This window comes from Hyperoodon ampullatus (genome assembly GCF_949752795.1).
Source record: "Hyperoodon ampullatus genome assembly, chromosome: X".
In the NCBI taxonomy this organism is placed as follows: domain Eukaryota; kingdom Metazoa; phylum Chordata; class Mammalia; order Artiodactyla; family Ziphiidae; genus Hyperoodon; species Hyperoodon ampullatus.
In genome coordinates, this window is record NC_136913.1 from 87,734,175 (window position 1) to 87,747,094 (window position 12,920).

At 42.4% G+C, this 12,920-nt stretch overlaps 1 protein-coding gene across 1 annotated transcript; it reads left to right on the forward strand.

Annotated features, from left to right (window-relative positions):
- Positions 1 to 10,650: 10,650 nt before the first annotated feature.
- ARMCX1 (armadillo repeat containing X-linked 1) lies at positions 10,651 to 12,400 on the forward strand (the record flags this gene model as incomplete). Its single annotated transcript, XM_079727127.1, has 1 exon — positions 10,651 to 12,400. The coding sequence occupies one exon, from the start codon at positions 10,651 to 10,653 to the stop codon at positions 12,013 to 12,015; it is 1,365 nt and encodes a 454-aa protein (XP_079583253.1). The 3' UTR covers positions 12,016 to 12,400.
- Between the last annotated feature and the right edge of the window lie 520 nt (positions 12,401 to 12,920).

Genomic DNA, 12,920 nt, shown 5'->3' on the forward strand with positions numbered 1-12,920 from the left:
CAAAATAATAGTAGTTTAGCCATTAAACAAAGTCAAGGACTTTTAGTTCTTTCCCAAGGGCTGTAGATAATATTCTGAGCCATATTCTTTGAGCTGTTTTGTAGATACTGAACTCCCACCCCCAGGTGGAAGAAGTTAATTTTGACCACAAGTACATAGATCCCAGACCAGTTGATGATGCTGACTTCTGATTACCTCACCACCAACAAATCAGAAGAATGTCCGTGAGCTGATCACACACCCCACAACCATCTCCCTGACCCTGTCTTAAAAAACCTTTCCCTAAGGAAAGGTTTGGGGTTTGGGGAGTTTGGGGTCTTTTGAGCTTTAGCTGCCTGTACTCTTTGCTTTGTGCCCTGCAGTAATAAATGCTGCACTTTCCTTCACTTTCCTTCACCACAACCCAGTGTCAGTAGATTGGCTTTACAGCATGAGGGCAAGCTGACCCAAGTTTGATTTGGTAAAAATTTTGGAGACTCAGATGGGATGGCAGTCCCAAGTGGGCATCTCGCCCAGGGCATATTGGCCTCTGGCTGGTGGTGGTTCTTGGATTGGTGGTGGTTATTGGTAGTGATGGGCCAAGACTCCATCTCCTGCCATAAGGTACCTTCTTTATAGCTATAGCTCTCACTAAGCTCCATTTTTTTAAAAAAAGGCTCTCGCCTTTTTAGGCCTAAGGTAACAGCTTCCTGCTATTGCTAGTCTCTGGGTACCTCAAAATCCCTAATTTGGTCTCTTAACCTTGCATATATCTCTTTGAGTAGTCCCTACATTCGAGTTTCTTGAACCAGCTCAGTTGGATTCTTTTTCCTGTTGGGAATCTGTGTGATAAAATGTGCTGATGTAAGGCCTAGATCTATTGCAGCTATTTTGGTTCCATCAGAGTGACCAGCTCAAGAATGAAGCTTATATGTAAGGAAGGACATGGCAGAGAGACTATTAATCAAATTGTACTTGAGGGACTTCCTTGGTGGCGCAGTGGTTAAGAATCCACCTGCCAATGCGGGGGACATGGGTTCGATCCCTGGTCTGGGAAGATCCCACATGCTGCAGAGCAACTAAACCTGTGTGCCACAGCTACCGAAGCCTGTGCACCTAGAGCCCATGCTCCACAACAAGAGAAGCCACTGCAATGAGAAGCCCGCACACCACTATGAAGAGTATCCCATGCTCGCCACAACTAGAGAAAGCCCATGTGCAGCAACGCAGACCCAACGCAGCCATAAATAAATAAATAAAAATTTTAAAAAATTGTACTTGAAGCCGTATATCTTCTGAATACAATTTATTGGAGTAGGAACAGGTAGATACTTCTTTAATATGATAAAAAATATACATAAGTTTCTAAAAAGAAGTCTTTCATGCTTGAGGAATAAACACTAGAAGCATTCCCATAAAAATCAAGAAGAAGACAAGGATGTTAGCTTTCACACAATTATTTAACATTGTTCTGGAAATACTAGCTAATACAATCATCCAAAAGAAAGAAATATGATATTAATATTGGAAAGGAGGTGAGATTATCATGACTGAAAATGAAACAAATCTGAGAAAATCAACCACTTGAAACTTTAGGAACTCCATAAAGAGGCTGGTTATAAAATCAATATGAAAAAACAATCACTTTCATATATAAAAATAATAAAAAATATAAGATGATTCCATTTCTAATAATCATGAGAAAAGGTAAGCTACTTAAGAAGAAACTTTAAAAATACGCAAGATATATTCATTCATTCAACAAGTATTTATTGATAACCTACAGTGTGCCAAGCAATGTTCTAGGAGTTATATGTATATTTATAAATTTATTTATTTATTTATGGCTACGTTGGGTCTTCATTGCTGCACGCAGGCTTTTTCTAGTTGTGGCAAGCAGGGGCTACTCTTCGTTGCAGTGTGTGAGCTTCTCATTGCGGTGGCTTTTCTCATTGTGGAGCATGGGCTCTAGGCATGTGGGCTTCAGTAGTTGTGGCATGTGGGCCCAGTAGTTGTGGCTCATGGGTTCTAGAGCTCAGGCTCAGTAGTTGTGGCGCACAGGCTTAGTTGCTCTGCGGCATGTGGGATCTTCCCGGATCAGGGCTCGAACCTGTCTCCCCTGCATTGGCAGGCAGATTCTTAACCACTGCGCCACCAGGGAAGCCCAGTTATATATATATATATATATATATATATATATATATATATATATATATATATATATTTTTTTTTTTTTTTTGCCATACGCGGGCCTCTCACTGTTGTGGCCTCTCCCGTTGCGGAGCACAGGCTCTGGACGCGCAGGCCCAGCGGCCATGCCTCACGGGTCCAGCCGCTCCGCGGCATGTGGGATCTTCCCGGACCGGGGCACAAACCCATGTCCCCTGCATCGGCAGGCGGACTCTCAACCACTGCGCCACCAGGGAAGCCCCCCAGTTATATTTTTTAACGTATAAATTCTGCTGGAAAAATAAATGAAGACAAATAACTAGAGAAACTGGGTTCTTGGGTAGAAAAATATTCTTTTTTCCCCACCTTTACTGAGATATAATTGACATATAATATTGCATAAGTTTAAGGTGTACAATGTGCTGATTTGATACATGTATATATAGCAAAATGATTATCACAATAAGGTTAGTTAACACATCTACCATAAATACCATTTTTTATAATTGTTATGGTGAGAACATTTAAGATCTACTCTCTTAGCAACTTTCAAGTATACACTACAGTACTGTTAACTATAGTCGCCATGCTCTTCATTAGATCCCCAGAACTTATTCATCTTATAACTGGAAGTTTGTACCCTTTGACCAACAGTTTCCCATTTCCCCTTCCCTGCAGCCCTTGGCAACCACCATTCTACTCTATGTTTTCATGGCATTTTTAGATTCCACATATAGTTCCATCCATGTTGTCGCAAATGGCAGAATTCCGTTATTTTCTATGGCTGAATAATATTCCACTATACGCATAAAAAGTAAGCTTAAGAATTAACAAAAAATTTGCAAGATATACTCATTCATTCAACAACTATTTATTGATAACCTACAGGGTACCATATGTACATGATGCTTCTTTTTAATCCATTCATTCATTGATGGACACATTGGTTGTTTCCATGTCTTGGCTATTGTGATCAATGCTGCAATGAACATGGGGGTGCAGATATCTCTTCGAGAGTGATTTCATTTTCTTTGGATATGTACACAGAGTGAGATTTTTGGATCATACAGTAGTTCTATTTTTATTTTTTTGTGGAAACTCCATACAGTTTTCTGTAGTGGCTGCGCCAATTTACATTCCCACCAACAGGATTTCCTTTTCTCCACATCTGCACCAGCACTTGTTATCTCTTATCTTTTTGATAATAACCATTCTAACTGGTGTGAAGTGGTAACATATTCTTATAAAAATGCCAATTATCCCTCAGTTATCCTTAGAACTAACTTCATCCAAATTGAAATAAAAACAGGATTTTAAAGGGAATTTAACAAAACAATTCATTTTATCTGTAAATAAACAAATGTGAGTGGACAGGCAAATTATGAAAAAGAAGAATAATTAGAGAGGCCTTACTCTTCCAGATATTAAAACATATTATAAAGATACTGTAATTAAAACAGTTAGGAACATAAAAAGAAAAAAATAACAGATTAAAGGAACATAGAGAATAAAAAAATAGATCCAAATATATGTGGATATTTAACTCATGATAAAGGTGGCATTTAAAATCAGGAGCTAGAGAGGTATTATTTGATAATGGGTATTAGGAAAATTTGCTAACTATTTGGAAAATATTAATTCCATATGCTTAATAAAGCTGGAAAAAATATATTCATAATAACACAGATGTCATTTACTTTTTTCACTGTGTTGACATTTATACAAATGGTGCAAAAGCAAGGGTGGATAAAATTTCTGACTTACTGATAATAGAAGCAACGCAACAAAAAAATTCTATATGGATCAAAATTTAAATATTAAAAAACACACATAAATTTAGAAAAACATACAGGCCATCCTAAGCAGGACACAAACCCCAAAAAATGTAAGGAAAGAATTGATACAGTTTGTATCATAAAGATTTTTAAAATTCTACATAGCTGAAGTCCAAAGAAAATTATAAACTGGGAAAATATTTATAATACTTATGACAATCTAAGAGCTCATTTCCTTAATTTACAGAAAGTTCTCATATATTAATAAGAAAAAGATGAAAAACCTAGTGGAAAAACTGGGAAAGGCAGTTCATAGAAACAGGAATACAAATGGTTAAACCTATGGAAAAATGCTTAATCTCACTTATAATTTAAAAAATCAAAAAAATTTTGGAGCACAACATGGAAAATATATATCAAAATTTAAGAGGTGAGAGTTGGCAGCATGGATAAAATTTAAAATGAACTTCCACTTTGACCCAGTGATTTCACTTCTAGGAATTTATCCTAAGGAAATAATGCCACAATTGTCAAATATATATATAAACAAAGGTCTCCACTGTAACATTTTGGTAATAGACAAATTTTGGGAAGTTTGGGAAGAGGCTAAATATCAACCAGTAATAGATTGGTTGAATTTTGATAAATCCACACTAGAGAATATTATTGTAGCTGATAAAATGATGTACATATTATATTAGGTGAAAAAGTAGTTTGCAGAATAGTTTGCATAGTATGATCCCAAGTTATTTTTAAAAGACATGCATGTACACACATTCACATATATCTACATAATTTTTTTGTTGATATATAGGAAACAACAAAAAAAACCTGAAAGAGACAATCGAAAAGTTAGCAGCGGTTTTCACAGGATTTATCCTAGGATTGAGGTAGATGGTTTATCATGGTGACTATAAGAAAGGTGGAGAATTTGAGACATTTTTATTTTCTTCTTCTCTTTTCCTAGTTAACACCTGCTTCCCTCAATCTCAGTTCAAAGTTTCACTCCTCTCCCCATCAAGGAAGCCTTCCCTGATCCCCAGACTCTGCCACTTCTTTTACTATCTTAACAGTGTTCCTTTCCTTCAAAGTATTTTTCTCACTTTGTATGTATATGTGATTATTTCATTAAGGGCTTGTTTTCACTATGAGAGCAGAATTACTGTCTGTTTTTGCTCATCAACATATTCACAATAAGCACAGCACTTGTGGCAATGCTCCCTCTTTCTCTCCCCCTCCCAATATTTTGATGTAGACAGTTACATTTTCTCAGTCTTACATAAAGGGTTATGAGAGTGCAGGTTTTAAACATCTCCCCCATCACAAAAACACAGATGAAGAAAAGCACAGCAGAAACAAATAGCTAACATTACACTAAATGGTGAAATATTAGCGCCATTCTCATTTACTTCGAGAACAAGATAAGGAGACTCTCAGATCACCATTATTATTCAACATAGTTCTGGAGGTCCTGGTTGATGTAGTACATCCAGAAAATCAAAGAATAAGAGATAATAATGATTGGAAAAGACAAAATTTAAAAAAAATCATCATTTTCAAATGATTATGTATGCATACCTAGAAAAACCAGTTATCAACTGAAAAACTACAGACATACCTCAGAGATATTGCGGGTTCAATTCCAGACTACCACAATACAGCCAGTATCGCAATAAAGTGAGTCACACATTTTTTTTGGTTTCCCAGTGCATATGAAAGTTTTGTTTACACTATACAGTGGTCTGTTAAGTGTGCAAAACATTATGTCTTTAAAAATGTATATACGTTAATTTAAAAATATGTTACTGCTAAAAAATGCTAACCATCATTTGAGCCTTCAACGAGTCGTAATGTTTTTGCAATAGTAACATCAAAGATCACTGATCACAGATCACCATAACAAATATAATAATAATGAAAAGGTTTGAAATATTGTGAGAATTACCAAACTGTGACATAGAGACGTGAAGTGAGCACATGCTGTTGGAAAAATGGCACTGATAGACTTGTTTGACACAGGGTTGCCACAAACCTTCAATTAGTAAAAAAATCAATGTCTGTGAATCACAATAAAGCAAAGCGCAATAAAATGAGTTATGCCTCTATTAGAAATATTAAGAAAGGTCACTAAAAGTAAATATATCAGAATTATTTCCTTCGGCAATAACCTGGTAGAAAATATAATCATAAAAGGAATGTCATCCCCCAAAGCAACAAAACCATAAAACACCTAGGAATAAACTTAACGAATAATGAGTATGACCTATCTGAAGAAACATAAAATTTATTGAAGATCATAAAAGTTGACATGGATAGAAAGAAACAATTTTTAAAGATACCAGTTCTCAAATTAAAGTGCAGATTCTTTGCACTTTATGTCACTCAGTGTGAGCCTTCTTGCCCTGTATATAGTTGTTCTGTATATTGTTGTTCAACACATATGCATTCATAGACTCTGTATTTGCATGAAGAAAGGTGGAAATTGTTATAAGTGGTTGTGGTGGAACAGGCATTGCAGGGAACTTTCACATTCTACTTTATACATTTCTGTGTTATTTGCACATTTTTTAAAAAAATAAAGAGTGTGTATAATGTGTGTGAGAGAGATACAGAGATTGATTTCTACTAAGGGGATGTATCTTTTTTTTCAAAGGGAGTTATTTTTAGTTTTTTTTTTAAGTCTTAGTTGCCTGTGAGAATGTGATGAGAGCTATGAGCCCTCTTCCCACTCTGATGGACATATGCGTGCACATGACTTTGATACAATTTTAGGTAGAACACAGAGGTGGCCAGTTGAGAATACCTACTCTAGGTTAATCAGTATGGTTAGTGGGGAGAGTCCTTCAGGCCCAGGCATACATTTGGCTGAGGGAGCACCAAGGTGGGTGTGGGCTGCGGGCAGTGACCCTGCAGCAAGGCTGGGTTCTCCCTGGGTGCCCTGAGGTAAGGAGGCCAGGGGTGGGAGGCCAGTAGGCTGCCCCTCTGAGGCCAGGTGGTAGCAGCAGACGGCACCAGGAACAAGGTTAACTGGGCCACCATTAATCAGGGCAGAGCAGGACAGGCAGGCCTGGGTGCTTCCCCCAGCAATTGCTTCTCTAGGCTTCATGGAAACCTGCAGCTGCACGAGTAGGTGGGAACAGCAGTCCCTTCTCTGCATCCCTGAGTTACCTCTGTGGGAATTTGAGGGAGGGAGGGAGGAAAGAAGTCAAAGGTGTTTACTCAGTTTTGTCACCTGAGTAAAGGTGGCATTTACCACTTTGGTCACCTGTCCATGTATATTTTTAGAGTGTGCAAAAAGTCAGGTTCTATAATGCAGGGGATGAGAAGCTCTGGAATATAGGAGAGGTGGGAGGGCATCACCTTCCACCCTTCCTTCTTGACAAGGCCGGGAAGATCGGATGATTTCTGCGTCCCTCACACCCTCAGCTTCCTCAGCTTTAGTAGACTAAAAGCTAATCTGGGGCAGGTGTTCAGAACAGCCATCAAATCACAAGAGGTTCACACAGCAGTCAGCCAAGACTTTGGGACATTGAATGCATGTCTTTCTTTAATCAAACAATACAAGATTTTATTGTTTTTGTTTTATCAAATTGTAAGTTGATCCAAAATTAGAAAAAGTAATAGATCATTTATGTAAAATGGCAAAAGATTAGACAACTAGTCATCTTTGTGGACTAATTCATAGACCATGTGAAAAATAACAGTTTTCCATTTTAAAACAGGATACTACGTTTTGAAAGCTTCTTTTTGACTGTAACCAGTGGAAACATTTTCCTTGCGTTATAAATAAATATAGTAAAATTAGCGAGGCCTTTTGGGTTTTCCCCTCCGACTTAAATTCTTCTCCAATCAAACGAAGATAGCATCATTTTATTTTCTCAATATAAGAGTAATGCATTACTGATTTTTAAAAAATGAACAGAAAAGTTTAAGAAAGTAAGACATTCCCACTACCCATATCCTTTTCTGAGATCTTGAATCCCATTTCGTATAGCGGTGCAGGGGAAACGCTGAGCATTGAGGCTGCGTTGTGGCGGCGGGGGGCGGGGGGGCGTGAAGGGAGAGATGGGTGGACAGGGAGTAAAGGAGAGAAAAATTATTCCTCAAAGAGGAAGAAAAGACCAGTGGACATGGGAGCAGATGTAGTTTCTCTCTGCTAACCAAAGAAAGGCAAATGCCAACCGCAAGATAAGCTACTTCTGGTTTCTGGGATTGGCAGAGGAAAATGAGTGGCAGGACCTGCTGTGAAGGGAAAGGAAACGGGTGGGCCGGCTCCTGCCGCACTGCTGGTGGGAGTGGTAATTGGGGTTCTGAGCTCACGAGTGACGTGGCTGTCACGTGAGCAGGAGCCGACGTGTGCAGACGTCCTTCTAATCCCGGTCTTTCGTTTGGTCCGGTTGCCATCTCCCCATTACCTCGAGGGCTGGCGGGCCTGTGGCCAGGAGAGGAGGAGGAGGAGGTAACTTTCCTGATCCCAGCCAGTCTATGTGTGGATGGGTGCTTGCCCGGGGGATTCCCGCGGTGCGGGTAGCGGAGGGTGGAGACTAAAGAAGGACGAGGCTCGCTTTCTCCACACCCTTGCACTATCCCCGGCCCTTTCAAGAACAAGAATGGTGGACCTTGGGGGCTAGATTCCAGGGGAGAGCCCAGACCAGGAGGGGGGAAACCTGAAACCTTTGGCATCCAGGGCCTTGAATCGGGAAGGGCCGATGTTAAGATTCTTGTCCTGTGTGCTGGTCCATCTAGCAAGCCAGTATCTTGGGGCTGGGCGTCTGTCTTGTCATTCCCCATGTCTTTCAGTAGGGCGCTGTACCACTCGGAGCAAAGGAATAAAGAATCTTCCCCGAACCCCTGCAAGTCAGTGTAAAGGTGGGATTGCCCCGCGGCCCCCAGAAGGGCGGGGATGGATGGCTGGGGTCCTCCTCCTAACTCGGGCGCATTACTGACTCCCCAGTTACCTCCCTGCTCTTTTATATAGGAAACAGGAGAAGACAGCGCGTACAGGAATCATAGTTGTCGTTGGCGCTATGACTGCGTCGGGCAGGGGAATCAAAGAGATCTTTGGGTTTTCTTTTGCTCCTCCGGTTTTTCTCACTCTCTCGCCCCGCCTCCCCTCTTTCCAGTTGTTCGAGAGGGGTGTGGTTTTTCCTGGGAAAATGGCCGACCGCTGGAGCTGGGGCTGGGGCTGGGGCTGGGGCTGGGGCTGGGGCTGGGGCTGGGGGAGGGGGTGGATGGACGCCCTTGCTGGAAGAGGGCTGCTGTTAGCGGAGTCCTGAGAAGTGGGGGTAGGGTGAGAGACCAAAAGGTGAAATCCGTTTGACAACCAGGACCTTGGATTCGGAAAGGCTGGAATTGGGACTGTCTGAAGTGCTGTTCTGTCTGCCTAGCAATCTGTCTCTGCCCTGTCGCCTGTCTGTGTCTTTGGATCTTGCGGCTGAAGGCAAATCCAACTCTAGGAGCAGGAAGAAGAGGAAAATTGTCCAGAAACAAGTATGTCAGAGTGAGAGTGGTGGCACTATTTAGGGATCCCTGGGCTGGAGAATGGTGAAGACTGCAAACTCCAGTGGGCCCGTGGACCTCCCCCACATACCCCTCCTCCTCTACTCTCTGGACCATTGCGGAGCTTGCAAAAGGAAGTGCTCTGGACGGAAAGAAGTGGCTGGGAGGACGAGGGTGTCCTGGGGTGGGGGTGGGGAGGACCTGTCTCCAAATTACTCTTTGGTCCCAGAGTTGTCAGTCCTTAGGTTAGGTGGAGGCGGAAACCGAGATGAGGGAGGAAGGAAATTGCTCCCGAGCAGTGGATATAATGGGTGGGGGTAGGAGTATCCTGGTACCTCTGAGTTGGTGGGGGTGGCGGAGGCAAGGGCGGAGTTCGAGACTTTTGTGCATTTTACGCCTGTCTGGCTTCTAGACACTCTCCCTCCACCACCATCCATTTTGTTACAGGGAAGGAGTTGTGGCAGTCACCTTTGAAGGCAGTGACTTTCGGGGGTGGGGGCTGGGTGGAGGATTGGAGGAGATCGAAGGAACGGGGTGGGGGGCGGGTCATATTGAACTTCAAAGCCGCAGCTCAGTGAGGAGAGAAGGGGAACCGAACGTGGGAAATATTGGGCTCCGCGGGACTAGGGCCAGTGATTCCGCAGAGGAACGTGGGGCCTGTCCCGGGTGAGGTTCATCTGTCTGTCCCAGGAGTTCTCAGCACCACTCCCCCCACCGCTTTGTATGCAGGTTTGCAGGACTCAGTGTACTTCCAGGCAAGAAATAGAAGGAAGAAACTGCCTGGACCCCTGCGGGTGTATGTGGGGCTGCCACTGCCCCCAGGACATCTGGAGGGGCAGGGGAGGTAGGGAACTGATAAGCCATCTTAAATTTAACATACTGGGGTGGGGTGGTTGAACATGAGGTTGGAGAATCTGGAGGTGGGGAAAATTTTCAAAATTACCTTCCTGATTAAAAAAAAGGAATCAGTGATCAACCCTTGAGTCCCTGCCATGTCCCCATTTGTTTTGTCTGTTTGTAGGTCTGTAGTTCAGTCTGTCTGCATGCAAAGGCACAGGAGGAGGAGACTGAAGCCTCAAATCTCTCTTTCATTCTTAGGTCCCCCAGTATCTGTAGCTGCAGCAGAGCCTGCTGGCTGTAGCTGAAGACTCCACAGCCCCCTCCCCCTGCCCCCTGACTTGGGAGCACTCTTCTGGCCAGAGCAAACCCTCCAGACACTCGTGGCAGCATGGGCCGAACTCGGGAAGCTGGCTGCTTGGCTGCTGGTGTAGTGATCGGCGCTGGCGCCTGCTACTGCGTATACAGACTGACCTGGGGAAGAGATGAGAGTGAGAAAATCTGGGACGACCACGATGACGATGAGGAGGAGGAATCTAGCGATATTGCAGAGACTGGGAAAGGAGCTAAGGCTAATGCTGGGGCAGGGGCTGGAGCCAGAATTCAGGGTGACTCAAAGGCCAAGGCTGAGGTGTCCGTGGAACTCAAGAGTGGACCTGATGTAAAGGCAGAGGCCCACTTGAAGGCCCAGAGTGGAGGTGGCCTAGAGGCCAAGGCCAAGGCCCTTTTCAGCACCCTGAAGGAACAGGCAAGTGCAAAGGTGGGCAAAGGGGCCAGGTTGGGTACCATCTCTGGGACCAGGACCCTTACACCTGGTTTACCCTGCCCAGGAGTCAGGGGTGGAGGCTGCCACCCTGTGAGGAATGGAGCTAGGGCTGGGAGCAAGACTAGTGGCAAGTCCAAGGGAAGGACCAGAGGTAAGAGCACCAGGACTCCAGCTACATCATGGCCTGTTCGAAGGGGCAAGTTCAACTTTCCCTATAAAATTGATGATATTCTGGGTGCTACTGACCTTCAAAAGGTCCTTAACATCCTAGAAAGAACTAACGATCCTTTTATTCAGGAAGTAGCCTTGGTCACTCTGGGTAACAATGCAGCATATTCATTTAACCAAAATGCCATTCGTGAATTGGGTGGTCTCCCAATTATTGCAAAACTGATAAAAACGAAAGATCCCATTATTAGGGAAAAGGCGTACAATGCCCTTAATAACTTGAGTGTGAATGCGGAAAATCAGGGCAAGATTAAGACATATATCAGTCAAGTGTGTGATGACACCATGATCTGTCGTTTGGACTCAGCTGTGCAGATGGCTGGTCTAAGACTGTTAACCAACATGACTGTGACAAATCACTACCAACATTTGCTTTCCTATTCTTTTCCAGACTTTTTTGCTTTGTTATTCCTGGGAAATTACTTCACCAAGATTCAGATTATGAAACTAATCATAAACTTTACTGAAAATCCAGCCATGACAAGAGAGCTGGTCAGTTGTAAAGTACCATCAGAATTGATTTCCCTCTTTAATAAAGAATGGGACAGAGAGATTCTTCTTAATATCCTTACCCTATTTGAGAATATAAATGACAACATAAAAAATGAAGGGCTTGCCTCATCCAGGAAAGAATTCAGCAGAAGTTCACTTTTTTTCTTATTCAAAGAATCTGGAGTGTGTGTTAAGAAAATCAAAGCATTAGCAAATCACAGTGATCTGGTCGTGAAAGTAAAAGTCCTAAAAGTATTGACCAAACTTTAACTGGGGTCTGTCCCAAACAATACTGAGGTAATTTTTTTAGTTTGCACTTGGGAACAATGCATTTTGTAAATTCTTTGCTTTTCACTGTGCTTATATGGCAAAGAGAGCCTTTCAGCTGCTATTTTGGAATAATGAATATCACATATCAACAGTGATGCTGGTTTTGATGGTTGGTTTTAGGCTAGGCCATTTTAAGGATGTCAGATGAATACTAGAGCTTGTACAAAGAAAGCATTTATTGATTCCACCTTGCTACCTAGATTGAGATATTTTTACTCTTTCCTCTACTTAAACTGACAGCAAACTAATCACGAATAAGCTATACTTTTGTATTGGTTTACATTTGTTAATCTTGTGTTTCATCAATAAAGTTGTGTGTTTTAACCAGCAAAAAAAGAATTATCATGTTCTTGAGTTTATGATATATTTGGAGAGGCAAGATGTATGGAAACAAAAAGATATTAACAAAACTGATAACCTCTAATCATGGCCATCTGCTTCCTATTTCTGCAGGCAACAGTGCTCTCCTCCGGATGCTTAAGTAGAACTGGGCATGAAGGATGGGATAAAAACAGGGCGGAGGGCATTGGAGGAAGGAGGAGTGATGGGAAGAAAGGCATGGAGGTGGGAATTTTGCTCCACAGAAGAAGGAGGCTGTGCCTCCTCTGTGGAACAAAGTGTGGGGAGGGGAGTGATGGAAAATACAGTCTAGCAGTTGGGTGAGTTCCATTCATGGAGGATCCCTGATTTCTAAACTTGAGGTGTCTGTATATTATTCCACCAACCCCTGGGAGACACCAAACTCTTTTGTGACCAGAGGAGCGACAGGATGAAAGGAACATTATGTGGCTGACTTGTGTGCAGAATGGGTCAGAGTTGGGGTGGGGAAAGGAGTGGCCACTGGA